Here is a 17,402-nt window from a genome sequence, read left to right on the forward strand (position 1 = left end):
GGTAATGTACTCCTCATGCCTTTGAGGGACTGTTCTCCATCCAGTATCTACCTGTGGCTTTCTACTTGCCTCCATCTCCTGTCTTGACATTGCAGATATACAGAAATGGGTTCTCTGCACACTGAGGTGTTAATCTGAGTCGGGGTGTGCTGCTGGTAATGAGGGGTGTCCCCCCCTCCCCCCTTAAATGGCAAGTATACAGATGTGGATAAATCCACAGGGAACTAGCGCTCAAACCCTATTTGTAGTGGTGAATGATATGGTTATAAAGCGAAACTAAAATCAATAATGAAAAAGCAGGTAATATACTTAAGGTTATTATTCTAAGATGCTGAGATACTTTCTTTCCCAAAAGGTATAAATTCGGTTTAAAAGTCAATCAGTGATTGAGGTACGCTCCTGGTTTGAGCTTAAATTCTGAAGTGCAAGGTTCAATTGAAAGAACAAATGCTGTAATCTTTGTAAAGTCGAAAAAAAGAAAAATGCCAAAAAAATAAGAATTTACTTACCGATAATTCTATTTCTCGGAGTCCGTAGTGGATGCTGGGGTTCCTGAAAGGACCATGGGGAATAGCGGCTCCACAGGAGACAGGGCACAAAAAGTAAAGCTTTAGGATCAGGTGGTGTGCACTGGCTCCTCCCCCTATGACCCTCAGTTAGGTACTGTGCCCGGACGAGCGTACACAATAAGGAAGGATTTATGAATCCCGGGTAAGACTCATACCAGCCACACCAATCACACTGTACAACCTGTGATCTGAACCCAGTTAACAGTATGATAACAGCGGAGTCTCTGAAAAGATGGCTCACAACAATAATAACCCGATTTTTGTAACTATGTACAAGTAATGCAGATAATCCGCACTTGGGATGGGCGCCCAGCATCCACTACGGACTCCGAGAAATAGAATTATCGGTAAGTAAATTCTTATTTTCTCTATCGTCCTAGTGGATGCTGGGGTTCCTGAAAGGACCATGGGGATTATACCAAAGCTCCCAAACGGGCGGGAGAGTGCGGATGACTCTGCAGCACCGAATGAGAGAACTCCAGGTCCTCCTTAGCCAGGGTATCAAATTTGTAGGATTTTACAAACGTGTTTTGCCCCTGACTAAATAGCCGCTCGGCAAAGTTGTAAAGCCGAGACCCCTCGGGCAGCCGCCCAAGATGAGCCCACCTTCCTTGTGGAATGGGCATTTACATATTTTGGCTGTGGCAGGCCTGCCACAGAATGTGCAAGCTGAATTGTATTACACATCCAACTAGCAAAAGTCTGCTTAAAAGCAAGAGCACCCAGTTTGTTGGGTGCATACAGGATAACAGCAAGTCAGTTTTCCTGACTCCAGCCGTCCTGGAACCTATATTTTCAGGGCCCTGACCACATCTAGCAACTTGGAGTCCTCCAAGTCCCTAGTAGGCGCAAGACACCACAATAAGCTGGTTCAGGTGAAACACTGACACCACCTTAGGGAGAGAACTGGGGACGAGTCCGCAGCTCTGCCCTGTCCGAATGGACAAACAGATATGGGCTTTTTTGAGAAAAAAACCACCAATTTGACACTCGCCTGGTCCAGACCAGGTCCAAGAGCATGTTCACTTTTCATGTGAGATGCTTCAAATCCACAGATTTGACTGGTTTAAAACCAATGTGTTTTGAGGAATCCCAGAACTACGTTGAGATCCCACAGTGCCACTGGAGGCACAAAAGGGGGTTGTATATGCAATACTCCCTTGACAAACTTCTGGACTTCAGGAACTGAAGCCAATTCTTTCTGGAAGAAAAATCGACAGGGCCGAAATTTGAACCTTAATGGACCCCAATTTGAGGCCCATAGACACTCCTGTTTGCAAGAAATGCAGGAATCGACCGAGTTGAAATTTCTTCGTGGGGCCTTTCTGGCCTCACACCACGCAACATATTTTCGCCACATGTGGTGATAATGTTGTGCGGTCACCTCCTTTCTGGCTTTGACCAGGGTAGGAATGACCTCTTCCTGAATGCCTTTTCCCTTAGGATCCGGCGTTCCACCGCCATGCCGTCAAACGCAGCTGCGGTAAGTCTTGGAACAGACATGGTACTTGCTGAAACAAGTCCCTTCTTAGCGGCAGAGGCCATAAGTCCTCTGTGAGCATCTCTTGAAGTTCCGGGTACCAAGTCCTTCTTGGCCAATCCGGAGCCATGAGTATAGTTCTTACTCCTCTACGTCTTATAATTCTCAGTACCTTAGGTATGAAAAGCAGAGGATGGAACACATACACCGACTGGTACACCCACGGTGTTACCAGAACGTCCACAACTATTGCCTGAGGGTCTCTTAACCTGGCGCAATACCTGTCCCGTTTTTTGTTCAGACGGGACGCCATCATGTCCACCTTTGGTAATTCCCAACGGTTTACAATTATGTGGAAAACTTCCCCATGAAGTTCCCACTCTGCCGGGTGGAGGTCGTGCCTACTGAGGAAGTCTGCTTCCCAGTTTCCATTCCCGGAATGAAACACTGCTGACAGTGCTATCACATGATTTTCCGCCCAGCGAAAAGTCCTTGCAGTTTTTGCCACTGCCCTCCTGCTTCTTGTGCCGCCCTGTCTATTTACGTGGGCGACTGCCGTGATGTTTTATCCCACTGGATCAATACCGGCTGACCTTGAAGCAGAGGTCTTGCTAAGCTTAGAGTATTATAAATTTACCCTTAGCTATATTTATGTGGAGAAAAATCTCCAGACTTGATCACACTCCCTGGAAATTTTTTCCTTGTGTGACTGCTCCCCAGCCTCTCGGGCTGGCCTCCGTGGTCACCAACATCCAAAACTGAATGCCGAATCTGCGGCCCTCTAGAAGATGAGCACTCTGTAACCACCACAGGAGAGACACCCTTGTCCTTGGATATAGGGTTATCCGCTGATGCATCTGAAGATGCGATCCGGACCATTTGTCCAACAGATCCCACTGAAAAGTTCTTGCATGAAATCTGCCGACTGGAATTGCTTCGAAGGAAGTCACCATTTTTTTACCATGGCCCTTGTGCAATGATGCACTGATTTTAGGAGGTTCCTGACTAGCTCGGATAACTCCCTGGCTTTCTCTTCCAGGAGAAACACCTTTTTCTGGACTGTGTCCAGAATCATCCCTAAGCACAGGAGACTTGTTGTCGGGATCAGCTGCGATTTTGGAATCTTTAGAATCCACCCCTGCTGTTGTAACAGTATCCGAGATAGTGCTACTCCGACCTCCAACTGTTCCCTGGACTTTGCCCTTATCAGGAGATCGTCCAAGTAAAGGATAATTAAGACGCCTTTTCTTCGAAGAAGAACCATCATTTCGGCCATTACCTTGGTAAAGACCCGGGGTGCCGTAGACAATCCAAACGGCAGCGTCTGAAACTGATAGTGACAGTTCTGTACCACGAACCTGAGGTACCCTTAGTGATAAGGGCAAATTTGGGACATGGAGGTAAGCATCCCTGATGTCTCGGGACACCAGATAGTCCCCTTCTTCCCGGTTCGTTATCACTGCTCTGAGTGACTCCATCTTGATTTGAACCTTTGTAAGTGTTCAAATTTTTTTAGATTTAGAATAGGTCTCACCTAGCCTTCTGGCTTCAGTACCACAATATAGTGTGGAATAATACCCCTTTTCTTGTTGTAGGAGGGGTAATTTAATTATCACCTGCTGGGAATACAGCTCGTGAATTTTTTCCCATACTGCCTCCTTGTCGGAGGGAGACCTTGGTAAAGCAGCCTTCAGGAGCCTGCGCAGGGGAAACGTCTCGACATTCCAAACTGTACCCCTGGGATACTACTTGTAGGATCCAGGGGTCCTGTATGGTCTCAGCGTCATGCTGAGAGCTTGTCAGAAGCGGTGGAACGCTTCTGTTCCTGGGAATGGGCTGCCTGCTGCAGTCTTCTTCCCTTTCCTCTATCCCTGGGCAGATATGACACTTATAGGGACGAAAGGACTGAAGCTGAAAAGACGGTGTCTTTTTCTGCAGAGATGTGACTTAGGGTAAAAACGGTGGATTTTCCAGCAGTTGCCGTGGCCACCAGGTCCGATGGACCGACCCCAAATAACTCCTCTTCCTTTATACGGCAATACACCTTTGTGCCGTTTGGAATCTGCATCACCTGACCACTGTCGTGTCCATAAACATCTTCTGGCAGATATGGACATCGCACTTACTCTTGATGCCAGAGTGCAAATATCCCTCTGTGCATCTCGCATATATAGAAATACATCCTTTAAATGCTCTATAGTCAATAAAATACTGTCCCTGTCAAGGGTATCAATATTTTTAGTCAGGGAATCCGACCAAGCCACCCCAGCTCTGCACATCCAGGCTGAGGCGATCGCTGGTCGCAGTATAACACCAGTATGTGTGTATATACTTTTTATGATATTTTTCCAGCCTCCTGTCAGCTGGCTCCTTGAGGACGGCCCTATCTATAGACGGTACCGCCACTTGTTCTGATAAGCGTGTGAGCGCCTTATCCACCCTAAGGGGTGTTTCCCAACGCGCCCTAACTTCTGGCGGGAAAGGGTATACCGCCCATATTTTCTATCGGGGGGAACCCACGCATCATCACACACTTCATTTAATTTATCTGATTCAGGAAAAACTACGGTAGTTTTTTCACATCCCACATAATACCCTCTTTTGTGGTACTTGTAGTATCAGAATATGTAACACCTCCTTCATTGCCCTTAACGTGTGGCCCTAATAAGGAATACGTTTGTTTATTCACCGTCGACACTGGATTCAGTGTCCCTGTCTGTGTCGACCGACTAAAGTAAACGGGCGTTTTAAAACCCCTGACGGTGTTTTTGAGACGTCTGGACCGGTACTAATCGTTTGTCGGCCGTCTCATGTCGTCAACCGACCTTGCAGCGTGTTGACATTATCACGTAATTCCCTAAATAAGCCATCCATTCCGGTGTCGACTCCCTAGAGAGTGACATCACCATTACAGGCAATTGCTCCGCCTCCTCACCAACATCGTCCTCATACATGTCGACACACAGCACACACACAGGGAATGCTCTGATAGAGGACAGGACCTACTAGCCCTTTGAAGAGACAGAGGGAGAGTTTGCCAGCACACACCAAAAACGCTATAATTATATAGGGACAACCTTATATAAGTGTTTTCCCTTATAGCATCTTTTTTATATATTTCTAACGCCAAATTAGTGCCCCCCCTCTCTGTTTTAACCCTGTTTCTGTAGTGCAGTGCAGGGGAGAGCCTGGGAGCCTTCCCTCCAGCCTTTCTGTGAGGGAAAATGGCGCTGTGTGCTGAGGAGATAGGCCCCGCCCCTTTTTCGGCGGCCTCGTCTCCCGCTCTTAACGGATTCTGGCAGGGGTTAAATATCTCCATATAGCCCCCGGAGGCTATATGTGAGGTATTTTTAGCCAAAAAAGGTTTTAATTTGCCTCCCAGGGCGCCCCCCTCCCAGCGCCCTGCACCCTCAGTGACTGCCGTGTGAAGTGTGCCGAGAGGAAAATGGCGCACAGCTGCAGTGCTGTGCGCTACCTTAAGAAGACTGAGGAGTCTTCTGCCGCCGATTCTGGACCTCTTCTCGTTTCAGCATCTGCAAGGGGGCCGGCGGCGAGGCTCCGGTGACCATCCAGGCTGTACCTGTGATCGTCCCTCTGGAGCTAATGTCCAGTAGCCAAGAAGCCAATCCATCCTGCACGCAGGTGAGTTCACTTCTTCTCCCCTAAGTCCCTCGTTGCAGTGATCCTGTTGCCAGCAGGACTCACTGTAAAATAAAAAACCTAAGCTAAACTTTTCTAAGCAGCTCTTTAGGAGAGCCACCTAGATTGCACCCTTCTCGGCCGGGCACAAAAATCTAACTGAGGCTTGGAGGAGGGTCATAGGGGGAGGAGCCAGTGCACACCACCTGATCCTAAAGCTTTACTTTTTGTGCCCTGTCTCCTGCGGAGCCGCTATTCCCCATGGTCCTTTCAGGAACCCCAGCATCCACTAGGACGATAGAGAAATAATAATAATGATATGTACTAAAGTCCAAACGGTTTACAAGTCTATACAGACTGCGGCGTCCCGCTAATCTGTGCTCTGAAGTGAAGGATTCTCTTGTGAAGTGATGAACAGTTGACAGCGGTAGTGTATGCTTGGGTTAGAGTGGAGAATAAGGACCCTGGACTGGCGCTATTCCTCCTGCAGCACGTCCCACAGTAGAGCGCCCGAATCAGGCCCGCTCTGCGGGGCCGCTGACCTGGGGTGTGCGCCTGTCACTGAGGCGAAGTGGACCCGGCCGGAGCTCTCCGAGCGGCTGGCCGCGCCTCTCCTCCTCCTACAGGGACTTACCTTCTCCCTTCCCCTCCACCTTCCACTCTACGCTGTCTCGGGCTTCTTCCGTCGCCTGGCAACCGGTAGCTTCCGGAACTCCGGATCACGTGACCGGATGGTTTGCGGAAAAGATTAGCAGTACTGTCCTTCTTTGCAGTAAACATTCGTCCTCAGTCCAATGTAGTATAGATGGGTAGCACCAACGCGTTTTGACCTGTTAGGGTCTTCCTCTGGGAGTCTCAGAGGAAGACCCTAACAGGTCAAAACGCGTTGGTGCTACCCATCTATACTACATTGGACTGAGGACGAATGTTTACTGCAAAGAAGGACAGTACTGCTAATCTTTTCCGCAAACCATCCGGTCACGTGATCCGGAGTTCCGGAAGCTACCGGTTGCCAGGCGACGGAAGAAGCCCGAGACAGCGTAGAGTGGAAGGCGGAGGGGAAGGGAGAAGGTAAGTCCCTGTAGGAGGAGGAGAGGCGCGGCCAGCCGCTCGGAGAGCTCCGGCCGGGTCCACTTCGCCTCAGTGACAGGCGCACACCCCAGGTCAGCGGCCCCGCAGAGCGGGCCTGATTCGGGCGCTCTACTGTGGGACGTGCTGCAGGAGGAATAGCGCCAGTCCAGGGTCCTTATTCTCCACTCTAACCCAAGCATACACTACCGCTGTCAACTGTTCATCACTTCACAAGAGAATCCTTCACTTCAGAGCACAGATTAGCGGGACGCCGCAGTCTGTATAGACTTGTAAACCGTTTGGACTTTAGTACATATCATTATTATTTTTTTTTGGCATTTTTCTTTTTTTTTTCGACTTTACAAAGATTACAGCATTTGTTCTTTCAATTGAACCTTGCACTTCAGAATTTAAGCTCAAACCAGGAGCATGCCCCAATCACCGATTGACTTTTAAACCGAATTTATACCTTTTGGGAAAGAAAGTATCTCAGCATCTTAGAATAAACAACCTTAAGTATATTACCTGCTTTTTCATTATTGATTTTAGTTTCACTTTATAACCATATCATTCACCACTACAAATAGGGTTTGAGCGCTGGTTCCCTGTGGATTTATCCACATCTGTATACTGTCTTGACATTGCCCTGTCACACAGAATAATGTCCACCCAAAAATTTTTGGGTGGGCATTATTCTGTGCGACAGGGCAGTGTCAAGACAGGAGATAGAGGCAAGTAGAAAGCCACAGGTAGATACTGAATGGAGCACAGTAAAAAAAAAATAAAAAAAAAAAAAATAAAAAGACTGCTTGGATCCTAGTTGGACTGCTGAAAACATCTTAGTTGCAATCACTGGAGGTATGGAGAGAATCCAAATGTTTGTCTTGCGGCTTAGTGAACAAAATGCTCTTAACATATTGGTGAACTCACACACAGATGCATTGCCATTGGCAGAAACTGATATGTTATACTTTAGCCCCGCAGACAGAGCCTGAGAGCTTAGGAATGATTGTTTGGAATTACTAAGACTGAATGATATACCTTATGGTTTCTGTATAAACATTTTAGTTCTGTCATCATTTAGGTCTACTTTTTGGTTGACTTGAATTGCTTGGCTTTCTGTACATTGGGACATTCCTGAATATACGTTCACAGGCAGGCAATGATTGACCTATAGCAAGTACAGTATTCTATGCACGATGGAGACACACACACACTGTAAAACATTATTCTGGCTTCTTGAGCAATGTTTAGTTTTGCAGCACGGATGTTCAAACATCAAAGTACCAAAAAGTAGCACATGCAAAAAAAAAAAAAAAAAAAAAAAATTTCAACTACACATCACTCATGATTAAAGATAAAAGTAGTAAAACTGAACAGTGTGTTTAAAGAGAACATATGGAAAAGGTGAAATGAAAAATGTAGAGTGTGTCCTAAAGTGGTAGAATGATGTACTTTAAAGTGATGTTTCCCCCTAAACACAAGATGGTTTTGATCTGCAGAAGTAGGTGCATATTGGTTTTCTGTAGGCAGCTCTAGACCAGGATGAGGGTGCTCTCGTATGCAAGCAGTAAACACACAAAGAGAAAGCGCTGAACATCCTCATGTTTTACCGCTTAGTATAAGGCATTACTGTCCCAATGTTGTGGACAACTACTGAAAGACTGAATAAAATATTTGGCCTTTATACTTCACATGTAAAAGATATCAGTTTTATGGTTTAGCGATCTTAGGAATTCATGGGTGGTCCTCCTTCTCCTAGCATAGCCCTTACAGTGTTAACACTGAAATGTTGACATGCATTTTTTTAAATTAAATACATACTAACAGCGATTTGAAAGACCCCCCCTTCTGGTTTGTACTTTGTGGACTGTGGCAACGAGGCTAACTGTGGACAGGACACTGGGGCAGACTGCTGGACTCTTCTGGAATATTATATTTTATATACATACATTTTTTTTTTTTTTTTTTATTACACACACACACACACGAATTCTGGGGAAGAAAAAAAAAAAAAAAAAAAAAAAAAAAAAGGCAATTTACCACTGCTGTCTTTACTTGAAATAGAAAAAACATAAGTGCAGGTATATACAAAATGTTAGTCACTAATTTGAATTGTGCGGTTACATTAGTATTGACTTTTTTCTTTTTAAGGAGATGACAAATGGGGCATTAATCCAGTTCAGACACCTCGTACAGGTACGCTCCCAGCAGTTTGGTGCCCTGAATGTAGTTATACCTAGAAAATAAAAGAATATACATTTTCACATTGTACACTTGTTATTCCAAGAAACCATTTTAGGTTTCCCTACCACGTACATAAAAGTAAGACTGTTGTCAAAGAAGCATAAATGATGTTACATTATCTATGTCTCTTACATGCCTACATCTATGTACTAAAAACAAAAAAGGAGATTTATGGTAAGAACTTACCTTTGTTAAATCTCTTTCTGCAAGGTACACTGGATTCCACAGGGAATAACATCGGGGTGTAGAGTAGGATCTTGATCCGAAGCACCAACAGGCTAAAAGCTTTGACTGTTCCCAAGATGCTCAGCGCCGCTTCCTCTATAACTTCGCCTCCGTGCACAGGAGCTCAGTTTTGTTAACCAGTCCAATGCAGTAGCAGGTAAAAGAGACGACAGTTAGTGGCCACAGATACCTTCTTCTGTCGTGAGAATATGGTATCAGCGGCTAAAGCCATACAAACCCAAAGAAGCTAAGTGCGACAGGGTGGGCGACCTGTGGAATCCAGTGTACCTCGCAGAAAGATTTATCATAGGTAAGTTCTTACCATAAATCTCCTTTTCTGTAGCGGGGTACACTGTATTCCACAGGGAATAACATCGGTGATGTCCTAAAGCAGTTCCTCATGGGAGGGGACGCACTATAGCGGGTACAAGAACCCGGCATCCAAAGGAAGCATCCTGGGAGGCGGAAGCATCGAAGGCATAGAACGTGTTCACTGAGGACCACGTAGCCGCCTTGCACAATTATTCAAGGGTCGCACCACGGCAGGCCGCCCAAGAGGGTCCAACAGACCGAGTAGACTGGACTTTGATGGTAGCAGGAGGAGCTGGAAGGTTAGCCTGTACATAAGCATGTGCAATCACCATTCTAATCCATCTGTCCAAGGTCTGCTTGTTAGCAGGCCAGCCACGTTTGTGAAAAAACAAACAGTACAAAGAGAGAATCAGACTTCCTAACGGAGGCTGTCCTCTTCACAGACACGGAGAGCCCGTACCACATTCAAAGGCCGCTCTTTGGAAAATAAATCCGGAGACAAAGGCCGGAAACCACAATCTCTCGGTTAAGGTGGAAAGACGACACCACCTTAGGTAGATAACCAGGGCACGTTTGAAGAACCGCCCGGTCCAGGTGAAAAAAATCAGATAATAGGGGGACCTACAAGACAAGGCACCCATATCTGAAACCTGTCTAGCAAAGGCAATAGCGAGCAGAAACAAGACCTTGAGGGAAAGCCACTTAAGGTCTGCGGATTCAAGAGGTTCAAACAGAGACTCTTGCAAAGCCTCCAGAACCCCGACAAATCCCAACAAGCCACAGGTGGGACATAGGGAGGTTGAATCCGTAAAACACCCTTAGTGAATGTATGAACATCAGGTAGTCTCGCAATTTTTCTCTAAAACCATACCGACAAGGCAGAAATATGAACCTTGAGGGAGGCCAGCCGAAGGCACAAGTCCAGGCCGTGTTGTAGGAAGGCCAAAAGTTTGGCCGTACTAAACCTGTAAACGTCATGATTGTTAGATGCGCACCAAGCAAAGTAAGAATTCCAGACCCTACGGTAAATCAGAGTAGAGGCCAGTTTACGGGCCTTCAACATAGTTTGAATGACCGCCTCAGAAAAACCTTTGGCCCTCAGTACGGAAGCTTCAAGAGCTACGCCGTCAAAGTCAGTCGGGTCAAATCCTGGTATAAACAAGGATCCTGAACGAGGAGGTCTGGACGTTGCGGAGGTAGAAGAGGATGCTCCATCGAGAGACCCAGCAGGTCTGAGCACCAATGCCGTCTGGGCCACGTGGGAGCGATCAGAAGTAGGATTCCTCCTTCTTGCTTGATCTTCCTTATTACTCTGGGCAGGAGTGACACCGAAGGGAACACGTATGGCAGCCGAAAGTTCCATGGAATTGCCAGTGCGTCCACGAACACAGCTCGAAGTTCCCTTGTTCTTGCTCCGTAGACCAAAACCTTGTGATTGTGTCGAGACGCCATCAGGTCTACATCTGGTAGACCCCACCTGTCCACTAGGAGTTGAAATACTTCTGGATGAAGGCTCCACTCTCCGATGTGTACGTCCTGGCGACTGAGGAAGTCCGCTTCCCAGTTGAGGACCCCCGGAATGAACACTGCCGATATGGCTGGCAAATGGCGTTCCGCCCATTGAAGAATCTTTGACACTTCCATCATTGCCATGCGGCTTCGAGTGCCGCCTTGATGATTTATGTACGCCACCGCGGTGGCATTGTTTGACTATACTTGAACAGGCCTGTTCAGTATCAGATGCCAGGCCAGTTTCAGAGCATTTAACACTGCCTGCAATTCTAGAATGTTTATCGGGAGGAGAGACTCCTCCCTAGTCCACCAACCCTGAAGAGGGTGTTGCTCCAACACCACGCCCCAAACCCTCAGACTATCATCCGTCGTTAGAAGAACCCAGCTGGAGATCCAGAAAGGAAGATCCTTGCTCAATCGTTGGTCCTGCAGCCACCACGTCAGTGACAGACGGACCTCCGGAGACAAGGAGATCATTTAAGACCTGATCTGGTGAGGCAGGACGTCCCACTTTGCAAGAATCAGTTTCTGCAGAGAGCGGGAATGAAATTGAGCAGACACCATGAGGCCTAGGATTTGCATCACCTAGTGCAGGGGTGGCCAACCAGTCAGTCAGAGACAAAGAGCCAAGAAATCTTGTTAGGTACATCCAAGAGCAGACTTTGAGCCGAATGTGCACTTGCAAAAATGGGGTGTGACCTTGTGCCTGCTAGGCCACACCCCTGGTATAAAATACATAAAAAAGCCAGATTCAACATAAAATAGAATGAAAAAGCCACTTCTACATCAAATTGAAAAAGCCAGATCCGCATAAAATATATTGAAAAGCCAGATTCACATAATACACTTCAATTCCCCCATGTGTGACTCCAGCCAGCACCAGCCTGTGTCACTCCAGCCAGCACCCGCCTGTGTCTTTGGCTTCCTCAGTTCTCAGTCTATGTAATGCTGCTGCATGTCTGGCTGGAGTGCAGCGGTTTACAGATCTCTTGTGGTCATGTGACTGAGTGTTGGGAGCCACATTTGAATAAAGAAAGCCGCATGTGGCTCAAGAGCCACGCGTTGGCCACCACTGACCTAGTGTATCGACACTCGCGGTCGAGAAAGGAAGCAACATATCTTGTCCTGAAGCTTCAGGACTTTCTCCTGTGACAAACAACCCCTGGTTGTGCGTGTCCAACAATGCTCCCAGGTGCACCATGCTCTGAGCAGGGACCAGGGATGATTTCTTCCAGTTGATGAGCCACCCGTGGGCTTGCAGGAACTGGACCGTCAGATCCAAATGACGGAGGAGAACTTCTGGGAAATTGGCCAGGATCAGCAGATCGTCCAGATAAGGCAGGATCCGGATGCCCCAATGACGGAGTGAAGCCGTCATAACTTGCCATGACCTTGGTGAAAATTCACGGAGCCGTGGTCTGACCAAACGGTAAGGCCCGGAATTGGTAATGATTTCCAATAGCAAACCGCAGGTATTGCTGATGTGACATGGCAATAGGGATATGCAGGTAAGCATCCTGTATATCCAGGGATACCATATAGTCCCCTGGTTCCAAAGACCGGACATTAAAGCGAAGGGTCTCCATACGAAATTTGGAGATCCTCACAAACTTGTTCAAAGATTTGAGGTTGAGAATGGGCCGGGAGGAACCATTCATTCAGTTTGGGAACTAGGAACAGCGTTGAATAGTAACCCTTGACCCTCTGAGCCAGAGGCAGTACCACTCCTGTGCCCAGGAGGGATTGTACCATTAAACGGAGATGTTGCCTTCACCTGATCAGAAGGGATGTCAGTCAGGCAACAGCGAGGAGGGGGACGTGTCTTGAAAGATATAGCGTATCCGTGAGTGACGGCTTACCATACCCAAGCGTCTGAAGTGGTCTGCAACCATACCTGGGTTAACTGTAGAAGTCGGACCCCCACCCTGGGATCCCCCACAGGGGGAGGCCCGTCCGGTCATGCCGCAGGCTTGTCAGATTTGGAAGCCGGCTGACGGGCAGCCCATGCATGTTTAGGCTTGGGCTTGGTGGTTTTGGAAGTGCGAGACAGTTTCAGATATGCCTGACCCTTTGCTTTACCCGGAGGGCGAAAGGAATGAAAGGAAGTACTCTTAGCCTTCGGGCCGAAGGAGTACTACTAGGTAGACATGCAGTCTTAGCAGACACCAAGTCAGCGACAATCTTGTTGAGATCCTCAACAAAGAGGACGTTTCCTTTAAACGGGAGCACCTCCAGGGTTTTCTTAGAGTCCAAGTCTACCGACCAGAACCGTAACCAGAGAATACGACGGGCCAAAATGGATGTCGTAGCAGCCTTGGCCGCCAGCATACCTGCATCTGAAGCGGATTCTTTAATGTACTGAGATGCCGTGACAATATAAGAGACCCATTGTCTGGCATGTTCAGAAAAATTGGATGGAAACGCCGCCTCTATTTCTTGAGCCCAAGCCTCAATAGCTTCTGCGACCCAAGTAGCCACAATGGTGGGCCTATGCGCAGCCCCTGCAAGGGTATAGATTGCTTTTAAGCAGCCCTCCACCCGCTTATCCGTTGGTTCCTTGAGGGAAGAAACGGTAGTGACAGGCAGAGCAGATGATACCACCAGCCGAGTGATTTGCGAATCCACCGGCGGTGGCGTTTCACAATTTTTACTCAATTCTGCCGCGAGGGGATAGCGGGCTAGCATCTTCTTGTGCAAGGTGAATTTCTTTCCTGGGTTTTCCCAGGATTCCTGATGTATGTCAACCAAGTGGTCAGAATGAGGTAAAACTAATTTAGTAACCTTCTGATGTTTGAACCAGTCTGGTTTCTTAGATGTAGTAGCAGGCTCAGGATCATCATCAATCTGGAGAATGAGCCTGATAGCTTCTAATAAATCAGGAACATCCACCTGTGAAACAGATCCCCCATCAGAAACGTCATGATCAGAGTCTGTGGGGTCAGTATACACGCCATCTTCATCAGAAAAGGTATCCGGAACATGCGTGGACTGAGGGGAAGGAACAGCCCGCTTAGAGAACGTCTTAGGTTTAGTCTTATGCGGGCAAGGGTCAGGAACACTTTTACCAAAAGAGTTATTCATTTGCTGTAACTGAGTGGACAGAGCATCTGTCCAAGGCAGATTGACCGCAGGGACTATAGAATTCTGATAAGGCACAGGAGGTCCCATAGGGGGCGCAAGCCTAGTTACCAGTGTAGTCCGTAAATTAGAAAAGGCAGCCCAAGGCGGGCCCTGATGTGCCCCCGTTGATACAAACTGACTGGGGTGGTACAGAACCCCCAACACCTAAACTCTCCATAGCCATGTTATCCTTCAATGCGTCCAGGACATCATAACCACACACGGCGGAATCAGCCCCAGACCCATCGCCCCCTGTAGTGGACATATGAAAGCGTAAACCACGGGCGACAGTACAATATCAGCAAATATATTACCTAACACAAACCCCCCTGTGCAGTGTGACAGCACAAACAGGGGATTTCTGAGGTAAAATGTGACTGAAAAACAGAGAAAAATACAAAAATACGTATATCCTGTGAAATACCTATATTATATAATAACCCTGACGCACTGAGCCCCCTCAGGTTACAGAATTTAGGGATAGCAGTAGGAGTGAGATACAGGGAGTAGAGATCACCCAGCAGCTATATGCACACACACACAGTCACATGTACAATGCAGGAATTATGACAAACAATAAAACTGCACTGGACTAGCAATACGAAGTAAAGCTATGTATATAGATAGATATATCAATGCACAGTAAAAACTGGATGAATATCACAGGGTACTTGTACTAAATAACCCTGAAGTATGCACTTGTTCTTAACCAACACTGTCTAAACGACATGTAGAATACTTAAGTGTCCTGTAAATGCACAGCGCTGATGATGCAGGCGGCCTTTTCAGAGGAAGCATCACCCAGTAGTCCCAGAATCAGCGCAGCTGTGTGTAATGGCACCCAAACGCTGACAGGGAGTGAGGGAGACAGAGAGATGCAGCTCCAGGGCGGGAACATTTACGCTAAATGGCGCTCGGGCTGGGGGAGGGGCTAGAGGCCAGAGACTTATCCCCTTGCTGGACTTCACCACCAGGTGCTGCGGGCCATAAAATGGATTACAGCCTAATCCGACCTGTGCCCTTGCCCTGGTGGTCTAGTGTGGTCCCTGTACATGACAGCACGCGTGGCCCGCCTCCTAATGTCTGCGGCGGATGGAGTTTTCCAGCGGGTCCTGTCTGGGGGACCATCTTACCCCCTTCCCCGAGTGCGGCCGTACGAACCCGGAGAACTTTGGTCAGTGTGTGTGTGCCCTGGGTGAAGAACCGGAGCCTCCGCTGTAAGTGCCCGGCAACCAGGGACGTGAGTATACAGCGCCACTGGAGGTGGTGATGGAGCTGCAGCAGGAGATATCAGACTGATCTCTAGCACTAGAGTGCCTCTGCTGCAGCCCTTGAAGTCTTCTATCTTCTTTAAAATAGCTCTTCTTGGGGCTGCTGGAGCAACCCTGGCCCTCATTCCGAGTTGTTCGCTCGCTATCTACTTTTAGCAGAAATGCAAACACAAAGCCACCGCCCTCTAGGAGTGTATTTTAGCATAGCAGAATTGCTAACGAAAGAAATTTCCTTGCAGTTTCTGAGTAGCTCCAGACCTACTCCTAGATTGCGATCACCTCAGTCCGTTTAGCTCCTGGTTTGACGTCACAAACACGCCCAGCGTCCGAACAGCCACTCCTCCGTTTCTCCAGACACTCCTGCGTTTTTACCTGGCACGCCTGCATTTTTTAGCACACTCCCTGAAAACGGCCAGTTTCCGCCCAGAAACTCCCACTTTCTGTCAATCAGCAGAGCGATTGAAAAGCTTTGTTCGCCTGTGAGTAAAATAGCATAGTTTTGTGTAAATTTGCTTAGCGCGTGCGCCCTGAGATGTATACGCATGCGCAGAACTGCTGGATTTTAGCCTATTAGCAATTCTGCTAAAATTAGCAGCGAGCGAACAACTCGGAATGAGGGCCCCTGCCTGTTAGCTGTCTGCACCAACTTACAAACGGAGCTCCTGTGCATCGAGGCGGGGTTATAGAGGCGGCGCTGAGCATCTTGGGAACAGTCAAAGCTTTTAGCCTGTTGGTGCCTCGGATCAAGATCCTACTCTACACACCGATGTTATTCCCTGTGGAATACAGTGTACCCCGCTGCAGAAGCCACAGATCCAAGCTGGCCCTGTTTTAGTTATAAAAGTACCAGCTTGACCTAGGAGCCATGTCCAGCACCGAGGCCATATTAGGACTTGCAGTTCATCAATGATAATATGTCTTACAATATATTTTATTGCTAAAACTCACTAGAAAAAACGAGCCCTGGTGCCAACTGGTAGGCTGGATTTATGTGGGTAGACCCCATTCAGTGGTGGGTTCAGGGGTTGGCAATCAGGGCGACTGTTCTCTATAAGACACCCCCCTTTCCAGACGGACTAGTGTAGAGGGTGTCACAGACACTGGAGGCCACAGCAACAGTGATGGATGTCTTGGCTGCATGTGCCGCCGGGAACCTCAGCAACACTTGCAGCCAACAGCTATGTAACTGCTGTCACGGCCTCAGTGGTGTGCGGCGCGTGTAGCACTACTCCACCAGGAAATGGGGGTGTATTATAAAGGGGCATTCACCATGATCCACCACTGTCCATACTGCGATTATGCCCTCTATGTTCCCACCAGCTTAAGCTTATAAGGTCTAGCACTGATTAACCTGAAATCAGATGGGATACCAACATCAATGTTTATATTGATCTTGGGATAACCAGCATTAGGCTGAAGCACCAGAGAGACTTTACATTTAGTTTGTTCTTTACATTCAGAAGTAGGCATAGAGTGTCTGCAGAGAATGGCTCAGTTGGAGAGAAGCTGTAAATTGGTTTGTTTTATGAAAAAAAAGTTTGAAAATGAAATGAGTCAAACTTCTTGATAGTTTAGCTGGTCAAATTCATGGGGCTCATTGGACAGATGGGCAGATTTACGCTCTGCTTAAGAGTAGACTTTCTGATAGACACTTCCCAGAACACCAATTACATAATTTTTTTTAACCAATGAAGCAGTCTCGCATGCAACATTTGAACAGCTTAAATCACTCATCAGATCACTTTCCTCCTGAGTAACATATGCATTACGCAGGAAAATGGCAGAGCATACAGCCATTTGTAAAGCCAGAAATATACAGTATGGTAAGAACTTACCGTTGATAACGGTATTTCTCCTAAGCCCACAGGATAACAATGGGGTATGATGGAGCGACAGCGGTTTGGCACCAATCGATCAAAGCTTTCTGGCCTCCCAGGATGTAACGGGCATGTCCAT

General features: G+C 47.5%; 1 protein-coding gene across 1 annotated transcript in view; it reads right to left on the reverse strand.

Moving 5' to 3' along the window:
• Nucleotides 1-8,797: 8,797 nt before the first annotated feature.
• Nucleotides 8,798-17,402, reverse strand: part of CNDP2 (carnosine dipeptidase 2) — a 36,639-nt gene continuing 28,034 nt past the window's right edge. Inside the window, exon 11 of the mRNA XM_063923368.1 lies at nucleotides 8,798-8,998. Coding sequence (XP_063779438.1) covers nucleotides 8,932-8,998 — 67 coding nt within the window. The 3' untranslated portion in view covers nucleotides 8,798-8,931. The remainder of the gene's footprint in view (nucleotides 8,999-17,402) is intronic.

This window comes from Pseudophryne corroboree, chromosome 5, assembly GCF_028390025.1.
Source record: "Pseudophryne corroboree isolate aPseCor3 chromosome 5, aPseCor3.hap2, whole genome shotgun sequence".
Classification (NCBI taxonomy): Eukaryota; Metazoa; Chordata; class Amphibia; order Anura; family Myobatrachidae; genus Pseudophryne; species Pseudophryne corroboree.